This window comes from Camelus bactrianus, chromosome X, assembly GCF_048773025.1.
Source record: "Camelus bactrianus isolate YW-2024 breed Bactrian camel chromosome X, ASM4877302v1, whole genome shotgun sequence".
Lineage (NCBI taxonomy): Eukaryota > Metazoa > Chordata > Mammalia > Artiodactyla > Camelidae > Camelus > Camelus bactrianus.
In genome coordinates this window covers 99,718,190-99,739,204 of record NC_133575.1, presented here as the reverse complement: position 1 = coordinate 99,739,204, position 21,015 = coordinate 99,718,190, and the positions used below count along the sequence as shown (strand labels likewise).

General features: G+C 39.5%; 1 protein-coding gene across 2 annotated transcripts in view; it reads right to left on the bottom strand.

The window, feature by feature from the left end:
• OCRL (OCRL inositol polyphosphate-5-phosphatase) overlaps nucleotides 1-15,264 on the bottom strand; it is a 46,316-nt gene extending 31,052 nt beyond the window's left edge. For both annotated transcript variants that reach the window (XM_074360030.1, XM_074360031.1), the window contains exons 1-4: nucleotides 15,078-15,264; nucleotides 14,732-14,802; nucleotides 9,842-9,921; nucleotides 7,170-7,208 (exon numbers count right to left, since the gene is read on the bottom strand). In XM_074360030.1, the coding sequence (XP_074216131.1) occupies nucleotides 7,170-7,208; nucleotides 9,842-9,921; nucleotides 14,732-14,802; nucleotides 15,078-15,116 (229 nt within the window). In that variant the 5' untranslated portion in view covers nucleotides 15,117-15,264. The remainder of the gene's footprint in view (nucleotides 1-7,169; nucleotides 7,209-9,841; nucleotides 9,922-14,731; nucleotides 14,803-15,077) is intronic.
• Nucleotides 15,265-21,015: the final 5,751 nt, after the last annotated feature.

Below are 21,015 nucleotides of genomic sequence, written 5' to 3'. Positions count from 1 at the left end.
TGTCCAGGAGTGGTCTGGTTCAAGTATAGCCAATTGGAAAACTGTGTAATTAGAAGCCAAGTTATTTAGGACTTCAGCTTCTTCTGTATATAACATACAGTCTCCCCTTTTCTAATGCCCTATAGTTATCATCTGTATCAACTGTCTGGATATGGTGACCTAGGAAACCTACGTACTTGTTTATTTCTTATTTTAACTGATTTATTACATATATTGCTTTCTCACATGGCAACTTGCAGGCAAGAGGCAGGCTGCACATATGGGTTATCCAACACAACACTGCCGATGGTCTTCCGGGGTTGTCTGGGACTGAGGGGCTTCTCAGGATTCAGGATGTTCAAAGCTAAGATCGGGAAAGTCCCAGGCAAACCAGGATTGCAGGTCACTTTCTTGATAACAGTGACGTCAGACTTCAGAGACAGAAGGCATTTAATGACTCTAGAACTGGACTCTTTCACACTTGTAAATTAGAAATGAGAAAATAAAATGAAAACCCTAGTTTCTTGGGGTAGAAATCCACTTCTGAGCCTTTGGATCTTTTTTCCCTTTGCATTTCCTTATGTTTCTATCTTCACAGATTTAGTGATCAGAAAAAATGAGGTAAAAATAGAAAATGAGGGAAAAAGTGAAAAAGAACCCAAGAGACCAGAGATAAGAAAATTAATGAGGGTACTGGTGCAAGATGGAGAAAAAAAAAGGGGGCATGAATAAGAACTGTCAATTAGCACAGCCTTGAATATACAGAGAAAACCTCCTTCAGGGCACAAGGAGTCCTCTCCTTCTCAGATAATTTATATTAAAAAGAGAAGAAAAGAGCAGTTTCTATCTGATAGAACAAGAACACATATCCTCTCTCTCCCACAATCCTTGAAAGATATACTTTAGCAAATATAAAAACTAAACTGACCCATTTAACAAACAGAAGATTCCAGAAATTGCTTACAAAGTAACACTAGATGCTCTCTCAGCATGTTTCATGGGAAAGAGGACAAATCAGCCCCGCAACCCAACCTTCTACTCTCCTCCCTTCTTCCAAGCCCCTCTGGCCTCTCTGTGATCAGCAAACACTCCTTTATCTTCAACTTCTCCCCTGAACACTCCCTGCATCTCTCAGTAGCTCTCAAGGATAGCTGCATTAGAATCTACCGGAGGCACTTTCAGAAAATACTGACATTTGGGCCCCCCATCCCATGCCGATAAAACAGAAGCTCTGGGGGTGAACCCCAGGCCCTGGTAGTTTTAAAAGCACTCCCTCAAGTGATTCTAGTGCATCCAGACTGAAAATCAGAGTCACCTGCAAACTGGCCGGCCCCTGAGAGCAGCGCTCCCTGAGTGACCCTCTGAAGTAGAGGCTATTTATAAGTCCCCCACACCCTATGTAATTTAAGACTGGTGTCCTTATTTCTCCTCATGGCCATCTTCAGACCATGCCCTCTTCTCCCTCAGAAAAAAATCCTTTCTCCTTTGAGGCTCACCCACTGGGCTTCCCTTCCTTTCTCCACGAGATCATGTACCATCCTCCCAGAAACTTCTGAATCCAGGATTCATTACCTGACTTATAAGACTTCCTTTCCTCTCAAACTCCTGGGTCCCTTCAAAATTAGCACCAGCCAACACTTTTGACTTCCTCATCCAACAACCCTGCCCCTCCATCTCAGCCACCTACCCTCCAGTCCCTGGACCTTTCTTTCATCATAGAAACACCACCACCTCTTAAATCTCTAATTCAAATGTCCCACTCTGAACTGTTACTCATTCTAGCTTCCTTGCTCCTATGGGAACCTCCAGCCCACTGATCCCTCCGCTTTTTCAGTATCCATTTGCTCCCTCCTGCTTTCACTTCCATTTTTTAAATCAAACAGATGTCATCATTAAATTCTGTTGCAAAAACCCAGAACTGCCTCACCGCTCTGTTCTTCCACAACACCTACCTGGCTAACTTCCAACCCTTACAAATCCAACTAACTGCCTTTTCTGTATTTATGTCTGAGCAACAAGAGGGATTAAACACACACACACACACACACACACACACACACACACACACACACACACACACACCATTATGAATTGATTGCTAACCTCAACTGGGCCCTCTATGATAAGAAGCGATCTAAGTTTCCATAGTCAACTAGTCTCCTGCTACTATCTGGAACAACTATTCACACCTTCTCCTCAATCTTTCTTTTTTTTAATTTTTGGGAGTCCTTGATTTTTAAAATTTTTTATTTATTTACATATTTATGTATTTATTTATTCATTCATTTTTTAATGGAGGTACTAGGGACTGAACCCAGGACCTCGTGCATGCTAAGCATGCGCTCTACCACCGAGCTATACCCACTGCTTCCATATTTTTCCTCAATCTCTGGATCCCCCTCTTCTCAAGCTCTCTCCTTCCAAGCAGACTGCTTTACCTCATACTGCAGAGAAAACGGAAGCTACACATGGAAACCTACCTGTATTTGTACGCATCTTCTCCTTTCCCCTCTGACACAAGGAGGAAAAGTTCTCTTGATCAAAGGCCACCTTCTCCTTGAATTATAACCCCTCTGATTTTCTCAGGAATCCTAACTTCACAATCATTCCCTAGACACCATCCCCGAATATCTTTAGCCTCTCCCTCACACAGGCTCCCTCCCATCAGCATTAAAATAAACCATGTTCTAAATCCTCCTCATTTAAAAAACAAAAAAAGTTCCTGAACCCCATATCTCCCTCTAACTTGTCCATCTCTATATTCTCCTCCACAGTCAAGCTTTAAAAAGCATACAGTTGCTATTTGCTCCCCTCCCGTCTCTCTCCTTAATCCACCCCAATATGACTGTGGCTCCCATCGCCCTTCTGAAATTGCTTTGTTAAGGTCTCCAATAATCTCCATGTCGCTAAATCCAATCGATACTCTTCAGTCATCTTATCAGACCTATCAGCAGAAATCAACAGTTGACCACTCCTTGAAATAATCTCTTCCAAAGGCTTCCATGACACCATAGTCATCTAGTTTGTCTCTCTGTCTTTGGTCACACATTTTTAGTGCCCTTTGAGGTACCTCCTCCTCTATCTGAACTTTAAAAAGTAGAGTTCCTTAGAGTTCAATCCTGAACCTTTTTCTCACTCTGTATCAGCACTGTCCGCAGGACTTTCTGTGATGATGGACATGTTCTCTAACCTCACTGTCCAATATGGTAACTAATGACCACATGTGGCTGATGAGTACTTGAAATGTGACTAGGGCAAATGAGGAACTGATTTTCTAATTTTGTTCTAATTAATTTAAATAGGCACATGTGACTGTATCTGATAGCACAACTCTATATGTAATCACTTCGTCTCTCATAGTTTCAAATACCATCTATGTGCTAGTGACCCTGACCTTACTTCTGAGCTTCAGACGCATACATTCAGCTGCCAATTTATCATCTACACTAGAATGTCTCAAAGAAATCTCAAACTAAACACAGGCAAAAATTGAATTCATGACCACTCCTAAGGAAAACTCATTCCTCCTGCAATGTTCTTATTTCTGCAAATGATACCATCATCCACATTCATGCCAGAAACCTGGGATTCATCCTTGACATGTCTCTTCAACTCAGCCCCTATACCCACACTAACTTCTGTTGATTTAACTTCCAAAAACACTTATCAGATCTGTCCACTTCTCTCCATTTCTACTGACACCATACTCTCCAGCTTGAACTGCTAAAACAGCCTCCTAACTGGCTGCCATGCAAATGATGACACCCTGGCATAAAATCCTTCATATTCTTCCAATTTTTTAAATTAAAAAATCCAGATTCCTTATCACGGCTTACAAGATCCTATTAGGTTTGGTCCTAGCCTGTCCTACCTTGGCGCCTAAGCCTTATTTCAGGCACCCTGGCCCTCTTTAACTTCAAACAAAGTGTCAAGCTACTTCCCAATTTGGGGTCTTTACACATGTGGTTCCTTTTACCTGGAATACTCTTCTCTCTCCCATTTTCACCTGTCTCTTACTTATCCCCTCTGGTCTCAGTTTAAATGTCACTTCTTCAAAGAGGCATTCTCTAAGCACCCTGCCTAATTTAGTTAGCACTCTTATACACTCTCTGTATTTCTCCTTGATAACATTTATCAAAACAGCCATTATGTGACTGTATCTTATCAGTTTAAAGTCTGTTTCCTGCACTAAGTTTCATGAAGTACCATGACCATATTGTTTTCTGCTATATCCCTAGAGCACAATGCCTGGCACATGAAAGGTATTCATATTTTTATGGAATGCATTAATGGATTATAGGCATCTATGTGATACTAGTACCAAATAGCACAGAAGCAAGAACCAAAGCAGGAGCAGCAACCTTATCTATGTTGTTCTCTACCGATTGTGCAGCACTTAGAGCAGTGCCTGGCAAGTAGAAGGCACTCAACAAACATCTGTTGAATAATGAATCAAAGAGGGTTTAACATTAGGAAACTAGTATAATATAGCCCATCAACAGGTCAAATAAGGAAGACCAATATAACCATCTCTATAAATAATGAAAAGACATTTGATAAAATTCATATACAGTCACGATTTTACAAACCACACAAACTTGAAATAAATGCAGTTACCTAGTATGGTTTTAAAAACTCAATCAAATAAACAGGCAATAATGTCCTCAATAGTGAAGCACCACTTGAGACATTCTCACTGAAATCAGGAGCTAACCATAAATCATTATCATTATTTAACATAGGTCTCAAAATTCTTGTTGGTGTAATGAGACATGAAGCCAAACTAATAGTTACAGCTGCTAGAAAGGACACAAAAGCATTACCTGCAGATAACCAGGACTGTCTATCAAAACCAAAAAACAAAATAAACAGCCCCCTCAAATCAAAAATAAATTTCTGTGAAGTGGCTGGATAAAAGATAAATATCTAAAACTCAACAGCCTGCTCTGTATACTAGTGATAAGAAATTAGGAGATAAGAGAAAAAAGGTTCCACTGACAATAGCAGCAAACAAATAAAATCCACTATAAAATACTTAACTCATAAATGTATGATATATATGAAGAAACTACAAAATGTTACTGAGAGATATAAAGAGAACCTGAACAGGTAGAGATATACCATGTACCTGGACAGTGAGTTAATTTTATAAAGGAGTAAATTTAATAAAACTTGGCACACATCTATGGTGCTATATTAGCCATTAAAATTATGTTTTTAAGTAATTTTAAATTACATGAGAAAAGGTCACAATATAATGTTAAATGAAAATGCAGGATTAAAACCACATATGAGGATTCTAATTATGTAAAAACATAAATAAAAGACTGGAAGGAGATATATAAAAATGTTCATTATAGTGGTGATCACTAGGTTGCAGGAGCATAATTTTAATTTGATACTTTGAACTTTTCTGAATTTTCCAAATTGTACATAATGAAGATGTATTACCTCTATAATTGAAAAAAAAAATTTTTAATGTTTAATACCAACATCCAGACAGCAGGAAAATACATAGTTACATTAAAATCAGGCCTTCCTAACAAACCCAAGGTCTCCCTCCGGCAACATACTGTGTGTTCTGAAGGTTTATATATGAAGTCCAAGGATCAAGAGAAAATCTGGTTTCACTGCAAATATTAATAAACAGGTAGAAATAACAAAGGATTTTATTCAAGTGGTTACTTAACTACTTCCCATCTATGATTCAGTAACTTGAACTGCGGATAGAGTAACACATGGCTAACTTCTATGCAGGAGAGGCCAACAAAACGAATGCCATAAATTAGGTGCTTATAAGATAAAAAGGCACAGCTCAGTTTACTTTTCAGCTTTGGATCAAATACCTATCTCTACACCAAGAACAGGACATTTAGGTATCTTATTTCAGCAGCAACATCAGTCACTGCTGAACTGCTTTTGCTCAAATTTTGCTTTTTTAGTGTTATTTTTGCCTTCTCCTTTTAAAGCATAATAAGACATAGATATTATGCTATTTGCTTTCTTGGATATCTGCAGTAAAAGCCAGAAGCTGGGTTTACTTAGCCTTTCAGTAAACAGCCCTTAAGACTTCCAAAATACGTGACCAAAGGAAAAAAAAATTAAACCCAAACCAGAAAAAGCCTGTTTAAACTGTTCAATACTAAATAATGGTGCCAAGGCCAGGGACTGTGTCTAAGCAAAACTATGTATAAACCCACAGCCCCAAGCTGAGGGTCAAGCCCCATTCATCCAAGGTCTCAACCATGAGATAAGGCAACTCATTTGATTTAGATTCATGTGATCACTTACTGTTTTCCATAGCAACCACAGAGTAGTCATGGTAGCATTAAAGTGCCCATTTTCTCCTCCCCATGTGAACATAGTACAATTAGATGATAAATGGAGAACAACTTGCACAGAGAATCAGTGATGATTTGCTTCAAACATATAAAAATAAGATGGAAAGAGTGAGAAGGAAGACCACATTCTCTCTGATAAAGAATGCCTTGAGGGGAGGGAAGGATATAGCTCAAGTGGTAGAGCCCATGTTCAGCATGCAAGAGGTCCTGAGTTCAATCCCCAGTACCTCTTCCAAGCAGAAATCAATGAATAAACCGAATTACCTTCTCCTCAGAAAAAACCAAGCAATACAAGAATGCCTTGAGAGGATGAGACTTAAACAAAAGGCCAAAATTATTTTAAGAAAAAAAATATCCCTGGTAAAAGAGGGACTCTGTAGCCTCCCAAAATAATATAACAAATAAAGGAAAACATTATGATTTAACATGTAAAAATAAAAAGTGGGTGGGGGAAAAAAAGCTTAAAACATAACAGCAGTTTAAAAAAAAAACACTCATAAACCTTATGTGCTTTAAATATTTTCCAGCCCTTCCTACAATATTCAATTCCACAGCAATGACTTAACTGAGAGCAACAATACTGGTAGCTCAAAGAAGTTCAGCATTAGAAAAGCAGATGATCAGATTTTCAACTTTTTAAAGATTCTTACCAGCCACCTGTTTTTTTCTTAAGCTTAGGCTAAATATTTTTGGAAGGCAGTGCTAATATGTATGGCTCCCTTAAGAAAATGGAGAATACAGGATAAGATGATAAGATAAAAGATATGTAAAAAGGGTATCTTAAATACAGTGGGTATTCAAGTAAGTATATGTTGAATGAAAATCAACTCCATTCAGAAAGATACTCACTGTTTGAAGCTATGTCAATCAAAAGAGTTTCTTCCGCTTCTGAAGGAAAAGAAAAAAGAACAGGATCAGGGGAGAAAAACCTGTTCATTACAACCAAAAGAAGTAGACAGCTAACTAAATAACTGCCTATCTCAACCACCACTCTTAGATTTTAGAACACATTAAAAAATCCTTTGTTTTTTTGTTTACCATTTTTTAAAAAGGTTTTTAATAGCACTAGGTTCTAAAGATTGTGAGCAATTCAACTAAAAGAAAAAAGAACTGAACAAGTAACCAAATGGAATGCCTCAAAGCAAATCAAGCAATGACGACAGCAGGGAATATAACATGCTAATCCAAGGGAAGGTGAGTTTAATTCCCCTCAACTATAACATACTAATTTAAAATAATCTGACTCTGTCATTTAGATAATTCTTATAAAAAGCCAACAAAGTGACCCCAAAGGCCTAGAGGCCTTTCTGAACTGAAATGTAGTCTCTGAAAATTCCCCAGTGATCTCATTTCTTCCACCGCTGCCCCATACAGAAGCAGAGAAAACTTGAAGTTCTTTCTCTTCAGGCTACCATTAACATCCGTGGGTCCAAGGCTTACCACACCCAACAAGGAAGTATAAAATGGGGCAAAGGACAGCCTGCAAGTTCAGAGTTCTCCTTCCTCTCCATGGCTCGCCCGGATTTCCCTCCTAACCTTTAGTGTCTAGGCCCAACCCATCTCTTCCTCTCTGACTTTCCAGGATTTGGCCAACAGCACCTGCTAGACCCTTTCGGCTATTTAAACTCTGGGTACTGACCCCTTAGGATTAGTTTGGATGTACCTTGGCCAGATGGAGCAGTCTCAGCCTTTTCTAGCTGCTTCACAAGCCTGGATTGTATATTTGGCTCCATCATTCAGGCACAACAGAAGTAACTGGTAAGGAACTAGGTTGTCTAATAACAGAGAACAGTCTCAATGCTCTCACTAGCATGATGAATGAAGCAAGCGACAATAGTGCATCAGGACATAGGTATTATATGTCCACCACTGCTCTTCAGTAACTTTAATTCTTTAAAATCTAAGCACTTACAGACTTTTCAAAATAGATGTACAGGTCAGGAAACAAAAAGGATGTGAAAACTCGAGGAGGTCACTGTTCCTTTTGTTGTGAGGAACTACTGTGTGCACGCACACATATTTTCCTAGATTCCAATCTAACCATCTCCCACCTATTTCTTATTAAAAACAATACTAAGAGAAACAGGGTAAAAGAAACTCTAGAAGCAATACAAAAAGATACAGATTTGATAGGATACTAAAGCCATGTTCTTTGGCTTTTCTCCTCCTTAAAGAGCTGAGGAGGTAACAAAGGGCACTACACCATGAAAAGTGAGGTCAGCACAGTGACTTACTACCACATGCAGGTGACCCGTTCAGTATGTCTCTCTCACACAGGGCAGGTTAAATGGCTAAATAAAAGACTTCATTCTTCTATACAATGTGGATGTTATTTTTGTGGGATTTTTGATTCTTAATACACGCTCTCTTAAAAAGTCATGCTCACTTAGTATTTCTACTTACAGGAATAAATCCTAAGGAAATAAGAGACGTGCAGGAAGTTTTATTACTTATTTATCCTAATGAAAAATAACCCAAATGTCAAATACAGGGAATAATTATGTTATAGACCATTAAATGGAATAGTATACAGTATTAACAGCATGGAAAAAGCATACATAATGTGATGGCATGTGGAACAGACCAAAAACTATATACAGTATGAGTCCCACTCACCCTGAAAGTTACATGTGTAGAAAGAAGAGAAATGTTAGATATTTATCTCCAAAGAATGTGAATTTACTCATTTTCTTTATACTTTTCTGTTCTTACCAAACTTTTTACAGTATACATATGCTACTTTCATGATCATAAAAGTTGAATATAGTTTAAGAAAAGAATTCACACAAGGTAGGATTCGAGTTTTCTGAGAAGCTACGACTGATACAGAATGTCTATTTGATGAAGCCAACAGACCTCCCAGAAACATAATGCATTTTTTTCTCTAATCATCAATTTCCTTTCTGGAGCAGTGTGAGATGACAGAAGCAACACCTCCCACACAAACCTCCCAATTTTTGAGTCTCTTTGTAGCAGATGAAACAACAGATTTTCTGTTCTCTTTCCCCAAATTTGAGGGCAGGAAGCCAAATATTTCCTCCCCAGAGTCGATTTGCTTATGAGTCACCAATGTCAAGGTTTGAGAATCAGCACAATTAAGTGTAAGGTATTACAATGTTTTAACTTCAAATAGTGTGGGGGGAAAGTGCTGAATGCGTGTGAATCCAAGTGACCTTGATAACTTTCCAATGAGCAGTGTCACTTAAACCCAAGAATGTGATTTAAATCCACATACAGGTCCATCAGCAATAAAGGACTACCTACATAGATAACAGACTACATACATCTCTAACCCCAGCCAGGGGTGTAGGTGAGAATATGTATCTTTCAATATAGTCCTTCAGCACTTTTAGACGAAGCATTTATCATCTTTTCAATGGTAGATAAGTAATGTTATCTTTCTACATAAAGAGTAATACATTTCATTTTATGTGCAGTGACAAATTTCAATATATATTACACAATGCAATAATGACCAAGGGAAAACATTATAAAGCTAGCTAAGCAATTAAAGTTAGTACCTTGAACACATCTAAAGTGGCTATTTATAGGAATGATATCTTGAACATGCTGTTCCTTCTTGTGCAACCGGATTATTAGCCTAGGAAACAGAAGAATGCATCAACGAAGAGCTACTGAAAAACTCAAACATTTAACAATAAAATATATTGCTGTCCTGTTATACAAATCTAGTCTGTATTTATTAGACTTGCTGTATCTTGTTCCCTGGATCTGAGCATCATGATAGCTACATATTGCTCTAGGTCTAAAAGGATATTAGTGGTGATCAATATCTGAATGCCCACACTGTTCCATGCTATCAAGGACATAAAATAGTCTATGTCTTAAAAACAGTTTACCATTTTAAGAGCGTGAATTACAGTGCACACACCTTCAGAGCATGCATACCAGAGGGAGGAACTAACAGCCAGGTGTGAAGTCCACCAGGGCAAGGACTATGGCTGTCTTTCCACCACAGTATTTCCAACACCAAGTACTGTGCCTGGCACATCGCAGTCATTCAAGTTCGTTGAATAAATGAATTAGAAATTTCATTAATTAGCTTTCTGATTATATTCCCATGGTTTTTACCAAAGAATGATTCTATCTCTTCAAACAAGTATATAGGTTCATGGAGAAGTAAGAGAAGTTGCCCAGCCAGCTGGATCAGTCAAAATAATCCCAGTGACCAATAAGGCGTAGATATCACAACCAGATTGCCTTTATATTCCTTGTGTTTTAACCCTGATTTCCAATTTCATGTTGGTATTTCTAAGTAAACATGACTGAACTCGGCCCCCCAGTACCAAATGGCAAGACTTCTATATTCCTATGTGCTCCTGAAATACTAATTTTCTTTCTTTAACATTTTTTATTGATTTATAATCATTTTACAGTGTTGTGTCAAATTCCAGTGTAGAGCACAATTTTTCAGTTATACATGAACATACATATATTCATTGTCATATTTTTTTTCTCTGTGAGCTACCGTAAGATCTTGTGTATATTTCCCTGTGCTTTACAGTATAATCTTGCTTATCTATTCTACAAATTTAAAATCCCGTCTATCCCTTCCCTGAAATACTAATTTTCATTTACTACTTGTCCTTAGTGGCCCAGAATCAAGGTATAACCTACTGGTAAATGGCCATTCTGAACATCTCCTACCTTTCCCCAAGTCATTCGTCAGGTGGGTCTTTTTGCCAGGAACACACTTCTCTTCTTCCCGAGACCTAGCTCAAATATTACTTCCTCTGTGAAGCCCCTCCCGATACCCCCAAGCAGAACTAGGGGCCTCATGCCCTTTGCTTGCCCCTCAAATAGAGCACTTAACACACTCCATTATAGTTACATTTATTTCCCTCACTGATTTGACCTCCTTGAAAGCAAAGACTTTATCCTATACAGTTGTGTCTCCTAATAGATGCTCAATAAATATTGGTTGAATAAACAAACTTCAGCTATAAACAGAGATGAATTTCTAAATGTACTTGTTCAAATTCTGATGTTAAAAATGTAATTGTTTTGAAGGGTTTGAGTTCTATTTTGTTGTCTTTTGGGGGCTTGTTGTTTTAGCTTTTTGAATTTCCTTTCAAGGAGATAACATGGGGAAAGGAACTGCTTAGACAAAACTAAGGGAAATAAACGTATTAATGCTGTCTTTCTGCTCTGATCCGGCTTGCCTACTGTGCAGGGGTTTATACTGTAAATATACACTTCTCATATATAAATTGTATATATTTACAATATATACAAATATCAAATCATTATGTTGTTCACCTGAAACTAATATACTGTTATATCTCAATTTAAAAAAAGAAGGAATAAAGGAATAAAGGGCAGGCCCTTTTCAGCCTGCAAAGTTCATGAGTCGAGCAGAGTCCTATAAACCCAGATGGAGACCAGAAACTAGACAAGGCTGACAAAGCAAGGGTCAAAGAGGAAGAGCTTATTTTCAGTCAAATGAACACAAACCAATATAATCTCCAAGTAACATAGACTAGAAATGGTGTTAAACATTAGCAGGAAAGCTTCAACTGGACTTCACTGTGATTGTTAAAAACCATCACAAAACAGACAACACGGACAGACCTTGAGGGTATTACATTAAGTGAAATAAGTCAGACAAAGACAAATGATCTCACTTATGGGTGAAATCTAAAAACAAAAACCAAAAAAACTGAATTCACAGAGAACAGATTGGTAGTTGTCAGAGGCAGGGGGTGAGAAGTGGGTCAAATGGTTAAGGGGGTCAAAAGGTATAAACATCCAGCTATGAAACACATGTCATGGGGATGTAAAGTAGAGCATGATGACTATAGTTAATAATAGTGTATTGTGTATTTGAAAGTTGCTAAGAGAGCAAATCTTAAAAGTTCTCATCACAGGAAAAAAACTGTTAACTATGTGTGGTGATGAATGTTAACAAGACGAACTGTGGTGATCATTTTACAATATATACAAATATCAAATCATTATGTTGTTCACCTGAAACTAATATACTGTTATATCTCAATTTAAAAAAAGAAGTGCAAACTTTCCCCAAAAATCCATCACCAAACAAAGACAAACTGGGAATTTAAGTCAATTCCACAAATATTTAACATCTACTATGTGTTAGTCACTAAATAAATTATAGCAAGAGAGTAGAGCTAGAAATAAATATAAAAATTCTACTTAGGTATAATCATTCCTAACAACACAGAAAGATGAAAAATAATAGGTACATGGCAAAACAACAGAAATCAGAATTTGGTAGCTGGAAACAGAAAAGAGTAACAAATTGTTAATGCAGATTCAGCACCATCCCTAGGAAATACTTTGATTTGTTCAAGGAAGGTTAAAGATGAAACAATAGGTTGCCTCATAATCCATTTGCCTTGAAAATATGAGTGTCAGTGTTTGATTCATTGCGTGCCAAAAAATTTAGTCTCTAAAGTAAATTTCTCCTACTGTTGATAGCAGGAACTACAGGACTAAAGATTACAATCGGCTCCAAGTTCTAGGATAAAAAAGGCCCAAAGTAAAAATAAAAGTTCTGGACACCCAAGTCAGAGAAGACACCCACAGGACAAGAACTTAAGGACAATGGATGAGATGACTGTATTAGATGTCTCCAATATATAATTTCAAAAGAGACTTCTCAGTGTAATTCTGAGATATATTACAGGGATTCAAATTTCAGCTATGCTACTTCCCAACTGTGAACAAGTGACTTAACCTCTCTGCGCCTCAATTTCTCTATCTGGAAAAGGGGAATGATGATGATAATACTACGAATTCGCAGTAACCTTCACATGAAGGTTAAATGAACTAATTCATGAAAGTGCTCAGATGAGTACCCGGCGCATACCAAGCCACTGAGTGTTAGCTGTGCGATGCTCATAGCTTATATACAACTGGAACACAGAATTTGATTTCTCTACAGGGAAGACACAAATAGTCAGGAGAGCTACCACTGCAAGTTTAAAAATTCTTCTAAAACAAGAGACCAGATAGAATGAGGCATTTATCTCAAGGCCAGCTGCTCACTCCCTTATCAGCTGAAGAGAGTTCCAAACCTACTGAACCAAGGGACCAGATCCTGGGCTGTGGTCATGTCAACAATGTAGCTATTTTATTTAACCTTCCTAATTTTGTTTTTAAGAAGAGGAAACCGATTTGTCCAAGGCTGGTATCTTCCCACCCTATTCTTGCCTTTGAAAGTGGCAGTTGTGTTTCACTTTCCAATTCACTTTTCTGTTGAATTTACTTTTTATTAAACTCGTCTTTCGGGGTTTGCTGAAATCTGGGAAAAATAAAATGAATTTTTCACATCAGCAGAACTGACCAAGGAGGACCTAGGGAAGAGCTACTTCATAGAACCAGCTGACGTCCAGTTAGAGTGGCACCAGGAGTCTCAGAAAAGGGCAGGCTAGGCCAGTGGGAATTTCTTCTATGTAAATTGGACAGCATAGATACAGACTGAGTCTGGACAATCTAAAACCAGGACTGAGAAAAACTCTACTTTTAGGCAGAATCCAATGTTGGGAGATGGCAGGTTTTAAGTGATCAACAATTTTTAAAGTCTGATGTCAAGAAACCAGTGAACTAAGGGAGGTGGCATGGGCACACAGGGACAGGGACTTGTGATATGTGATGGTCACCAGGGATTCTCTTAAGATGAGGGATTAGTGGCAAGGGAGTGAGATCAGCAGCTGTAGTGATGGCTTCTCAAAAATCTTTTGATCAGTCAACAGGCTTTACTGAGCTCCTATGTGCAAGGCAGAATGGAAGGTAACCCAAGCGTCGTCTACATTTCTACGCATTTCATTACTTTTTCTAACAGTCAAGTCAATAAGGGAGGCAGTTACTGGCCTACACAAAATCATTACTGAATTAATGAATATGCCTTCAAGCAAATGGAATAAGGGGGTGGGGAGACTGGAGGAACCAGTTGAATGAGGTTAAGAAAAGGCACTTCTGTAAGGTTAACAATGAAGCGTTTCTATGGTACTTTTACTTTATGTAAACCACTTTCACATTTATTAGTCTCCCAGTTAAAACTCCAAAGGCTATAAGGTAAGGCAGTTACTGTTTTTATTTAACTGATGAGGACACTAAGGCCCAGAGAGCTTTATTGCAAGATTACACAACACATGTCAGTTGCAGGGGCAGGAACCAAGAACCCAGGCTTCCTGCTTCCCCGCCCATTGAGTCCTTCCACTGAGCCACACGGCCAGAAGCAATCAATCTACCAGCTTGGAAGTTGGGGACAAAGCCCGCTGGTTAGAGCACTGGCACTTCACACCTGAGCCCGAACCTGTTGCCTGCGAGGCCTCAGTGGGAGGAGGATGGGTGGCTGGTCGCGGTTTGGGGTTGGGAGGTAATGGCAGGCTCCCCTCCTCTGTGGGTATCAGGTGGTTACTTACTCATATTGCCCGTTCCTCTGGACTAGGGTCAGGGCGCAGGGCTCCCGGAGAGGACCCTTCATCTCCATACCCTCGATAGTATGCGGGCGCCAGTCAAGGGTCTCCTCTAGAAGCGCGGCCACGGAGTGGACTCGCGGTGCGGGGTGTAGGGAGGCCCCCGCCACTCTGCCCACCCTCCGTCCCCGGCGTCCGAGGCATCAGCTCCCGCGTCGGCCCCCCTCCCCCGCTCGGCTCGGCCTAGAGGCCTGACCGCCCCCCACCCCGCCCCTCCGCCGCGCTCCGCAGTCCCGCGGACCCCCGCCCCCGCCCTGCGCGGCCTCCCCTCCCCCTTCTCTCAGGCGGATACGGCAAGGGGCTGGGCTCCGACCGGGAGCCGCGGCTCCATCCCGGCGGCTTCCAGGCTCAGCGGGGCTGCGGACTGCGGGCGGATCCGACGACACTGCCTCCCGCGTCCTCACACCCCCTCGCCTCGGCTGCGCGTCTTTCGGGTAACGGCTCCGTGCCGGGCGCCGGGCGCCGGGAGCCGGAGCCGGAGCCGGGAGCCGAGAGCCGAGAGCCGGGAGCCGGGAACCGGGAGCCTGACCCGAGAGAGAGCGGCGCCTCCCGCCCCCGCCAGTTTTCCAGGCCGCCGCAGATTCCGCCCCCTGCGGCCAACCTGCGGAACTGCAGGAAGAGACCCGACGGACCGGGGGCGTCACCACCACGTCCAGCAAGTAATACGTTTTCAGTGCGGCCTGTGACACCAGAATTGTTCTGGGGACTTTGAAGATTGCCATGTAAACAAAGCAGTCATACCTATGCGGGAACTCAAAGGTGTTGGGGCTAGTAGGACCCACGTCATCCATTCAAAAATCCTTAGTATGGTTAATCGAATGCACCGTGCTGGCTACCTCTCCGATGTGCCCCCCCCCTTCCATCCCGTAAATTGGAAAAATCCCCAAAGCTCAAGCCTTTGCTCTTTCTTTGGCCCTCTCAAGGTCACCTCTAAGCAAGCAAAGGCCATATATATCCCTGGCCCAGATCCCTTGCCTAATATAACCCATTGTTACCCCAGCACTGAATGACAAGACTAACTCATCGTTATTTCATACAGCGACCCAGGCTTGAAACTTCAAAGCCATATGCTTCCTTCCTCTCTTCTAATTTCTCTGTATCCAATCAGCCAACATGTCTTGTTAATATCTTCTTTGGAATGACTTTTAGATTCCTTGTTTTCTCGCCATTTGCACTGCCATCACTTTACTGTAAGCCCTTGTGATATCTCCTTTGACCATTTTACTCTCTTGACAGTCATAAGAATATTCTTCCCAGAGTAATGTTTCAATTGTGTTTCATTTGCTCAAGAATCTACAATGGACTATATATCAAGACAGATTTTAAAGCTATAGTAATTAAGACAGTGTGGTATGCAGGTAAACAAACCAATAGAACCAAACTGATCCATATGTGTATGGAAAGTTGGTTTGCAGCATATGTGACATTTCAAATCAGTGGGGGAAAATGGATTATCTACTAAATGGTGCTGGGACTATTGATAATCCATGTGGAAAATTATACAATTAGATCCCTACCTCACACCATAGAGAAAAAAATTATTTCAGGTGGATTAAAGATGTAAGTGTGAAAAGCAAATCTTGACAATTTTCAGAAGAAAATAGCAGAATATCATTATGACTTTGGAATAGGGAATGAGAATGATTACTTAAGACACTAAAAAGCAAAAACAATAAGGGAATTGATTGACACAATTAACTACATTAAATTTCAAAATACATGCACTTCAAGACAACTTAAACAAGTTGAAAGACAAGCCACAGACTGCTAGAAGTTATTTTCAATGCATATAACTGACAAGGGCTAATTTGAGGTTCTACACATCTAATTGTCATCACCTTTGTGATTTCCTCTCCCACCACTCTTTCCAACCCACTCTGCTTAATCCACTGCTTGTTGCTATTCCTATGACTTTCCAGGCACACTCTTGCCTCAGGGCCTTTGCACATGCTGCTCACTCTGCCTGCACTCTCACCTCCTTCAGGTCTTTGCTCAAATGACACTTTCTCAGTGAGTTCTTCCTAGACAATTTTCTTAAAATTGCAGTTCAACAATCTCCTTTCCCACTCCCATACACACATGCTCCCTATCCCTCCTCCCTGCTAATTTTTCTCCAGAGGATTTATCACTTGCCATTATTCTATCTATTTTACTTATTGATTTTGTTTCTTGTTTACCATCCCCCACTAGAATGTAAGTTCTATGAGGGCAGGGATTTTTGTCTGTTTGGTTCATTCCTGCATTCCCAGTGCCTAGAACCATTCCTGGAACAGAGTAGATGCTGGAAAAATATTGATTAAGTGAATGAATGAATGAATTCATATCCAGAATGTATAAGAACCCCTACAAATCAGTGAGAAAAAAAAGAAGCCTAGTAGAAAAACTGACAAAATATATAAATAAGCAATTCATAGTCAAAGAAACTCAGATGGCCCATAAAGACATGAAAGGATGCTTTACTTCATTACTATTCATGGAAATTGAAAATTAAAACCATGGGATACTATTACACATGGTTTGACAAACACTTAAAAATTCAGACAACACCAAGTGTTGTTGAGAATGTAGAACAGATAGAACTCTGATCACTGCTAGGAAGAGCAATTTGACATTGTATAATAAAGTTGTATAGGTAATACCCAGAAATTCCATTTCTAGCTACAGACCAGGGCAAAATTCTAACCTTTGTGCACGAGGACACATGTAAAAGAATGTTCATTGCAGCATTATTGTTACTCTAAAAAAATGGAAGCAAATTAAATGTCCATCAGTAGGTGAATGAATAAATAAATCATGGTGTTCATGAAGTTGAATACTATTTTGAAATTACAATGAATAACTCAAGTTATATGTATAAACAGAGTTAAAACTCAAAATATAATGTTGAGCTTAAAGAGAAAATTATAAAACATGCACAGTAGACCCTTTAAATAAAGTCTGAAAATATTATATGTTGCTTATGGCTACATAGATATAATAGTAATAATATATAAAACCTGAAAGAGCACGATCATCACCAAATCCAAGAGGACTGAGACTGGGGAAGGTCGTACAGGGAGTATCAATTCCATCTGTAATATTTATTTCTTTAAACACAATTGAAAGTTGATGTGGCCAGATTTGATAGATCTGAGTGGAGGGTACAGATATTGGTAATGTCATTCCATGTACTTTCCTGCATTTGAAAATGTTTGCAATCAATGAAAATGAAAAATAAATAATATGGGAAAAAATAAAGAAAAATAAAGATAAAGAAAGAAAGAAAAACAAAGAAATAATAAGAGCCACATCAAATGCTGAAAACAGGACAAGGAAAATGAGGATTGAGAGACTTTCTCTGGATGTGTCAGGAGCCCACTGGAGACCACAAAATCCATGGTTTCAATAAATGGTATAAGTAGGAACAAGATTACAGGGAATTGAGGTGAGATTGTATACTGAGGACATGGAGACGAGAGACCATGTTTTGAAGAAGTTTGGAAATAAAAAGGAGCGAAATACAATTTTAATTACATTAGTTAGAAGGATTAAACAGAAATGTATGACAAAACCTGAAGCCACTTTAAAGCAAAGAAGGAGTCAAGGAAGAGGAGGACATTTAAGACACTATAAGAGGGAGGCAGAAAGGTTGCAAGAAAAATCCATTGGTGATTGGGAAAGACAAGGATCCAAGACGCAGATAGAGGAATCAACCTTAGAGAAGAGGAGAGATATTTCTTCCTCCAAGGCTACAGTTTCCCCAGCACCTAGAACAGCGCCCAGCAGATAGTGATGGACTCAAATATTTGTTGCAAAGAATAAGAGGTTATGAAGAAATGGAACTATATTAAGGTGAGGACACTAAAAACTGTGGTTTCTCACAAGGGAGATGATGATTTTTTTTAAAAGTAGTAAGTGCATATTTTATTACCAATGACAACAATAATAATCCTGGCACCTAAGATTGAACACTCATGTGACAGACACACTCCTCATGGCTTCAAGTACATATTTTCATTTATTCTCACTAAATCCCCGTAAAGTAGTAATATGATTGTTACCATTTTAACGATGAGAAAACAGACTCAGAGAGGTTTAGCAACTTGCCCATTAGCTAGTAAATGGCAGAATCAGGATTCAAACTCAGGTTTCTCTGACTCCAGTGCCCAAATTTTTAAATAAGACATTATGCCATTCATTCAATATTAACCATCGTAACAGTAAGTATTTTAGTTAGAACCCACTAGGCGCCAGGCACTATGGTAACTGCTCTACCTGAATGATCACATTTTATCTGATGAAATTTCTGATGAAATTGAAGTTGAGAGGAGAGGGTTTGGGGACTTGAATAAGGCAGAGGAGAGGGGAATAGGCACTGTTGGAGAGTGGTAGAGATTCCAGAAAAGTTAATAAAGGGTTTTAGAGCAACAGAGAGCGCTCAGTTGGAGGCAGATGGTGTGGATTTCCGTAGTGGTCCACATCAGAATGGGTCTGTAACTTTCTCTGGCAATACTTGGCAGATGGAAATCAGGAGTAGGGAAACTATCCCAAGAAGGTGCAGTAGGCTTGGGAATTAGTATAGCAGGCAGAGCAGAAGGTCATGGGGTGAGGGAGTCTGAAGTGGTGTTTAGGATGTATACTGACCCAGAGTCAAAGTTGGGTAAAGATATGTATCCACTCAGCCTAGGGCCAGCAGAGGGGGATGAAGGCAAGCTTGACTAATTTCATCATTTCCCTGGGCCTGATCTGATCTTGCAGCGAATTTTTGTATCTCTTTTTTCAGGATCTCTTCCAGGATCATGCTTACTTACATGCTTCTGTATGTGTTAAGTAATTTTTTGTAAGTTGGCTACAATCATTATTTTATTCACCACTGCCTTCTGACTTACTTATGGTTGCTAATGATACTATGATTTAACTAGTTATCAAGTTTGAAACTTCAGATTTATCTGTGAACCCTGCTTCTCCTTCATGTCTGATATCGCATAACTCAAGTTTTGTCAATTCTATAGTAAATTCCTTAATGTCTAGCTCTGGTAATTCTCACTTATCCTCATCAGATGGCATTTTGCCTAACTGAATAAAGGTCTTATGCCTTATGCTTGTATTTACACATAAGACATCCAAAGGAGAGAGTTAAATGGTCCTTGAACAAAATTCAAATAAATGAAATTCTAGCTTTGAGAAAACACAAGTCTCACCACTCACCATCACCACAACCCCCTCTCCGCCACACACACACACACACACACACACTCACACACGTAAATGGGTGCTCAGTGCCTGTCTTTTATTCGTTAAACAACTATAACTAAGTGCTTAGGACTTACAGGCTTTCTGGAGATGAAATTTAAAAAGTGAGCTCTTAGAAACATACTATGAAACACGAAAAGAAAATGGAAAATTAAAAAATAATAATTTAATTAAAAGGCCACAAAATATAACTTTATATCAAGCTCATTAATTATTAAATTTCACTTTCATTAAAAAAAATCCATTGTCTTCTAAGACAATTTTTTAGGTTGGATCTTCTCACTTCCCAAGAATTTCTAAGTATGCATAATGATTATGGAGAAATCACAGCCATTATAAGTGAAATTAGTTATGCACAGACCAATAATTTCAAGAGCAAAATTACAAAAGCCCTTTCAAAAATTTATAGCAAAAATATAAATTTTTAATGCAGGATGGGGGTGCATTTTAATACGTTTCATACGCTGCTGGCTGAAGTCTTCACAAGCAAGAGAGCGTAGGGCCTGCAAAGGCAAAAGCAGGCCTGGCTAACATAGATGAGGCTGGGGAGGAAGATTTCGCGTAGGTGAGTCAGCAGCCAGTGGCTGGAAGGCAGGCTGAGCAGAGGCATAAATGATTCATTGAGTTTTAAATCACCACTAGTTGAAAAGCCTCGCTTTTATTCTACACAAATCCAACATAGATAGTGCCTTCCATGCAGAGCTGCATAAAGAAGAGCTCATTTGTACTTGTATATTTCCATTTCTACTTTTCATTCCTTATAGAATTTGGGGTGGGAAAGGCTCATTTGAAGGGGACAGGCAGAGCAGGGGAGCTGGTCTCCTTTGGCACCTGAGGCCCTAAAGGCCCTCCTTCTCCCCCTACGTCTCACCTTCCCTTCGCTGCTTTATTCCAGTCCTGGCTAGTTTCTTAATTCCCTTCACCCTCCACCTCCATTTCATTCTCCTTGACCAAGCTCCCCTTTCTGCTTCACAAATCCCATAGCCAGGTCTGGCATC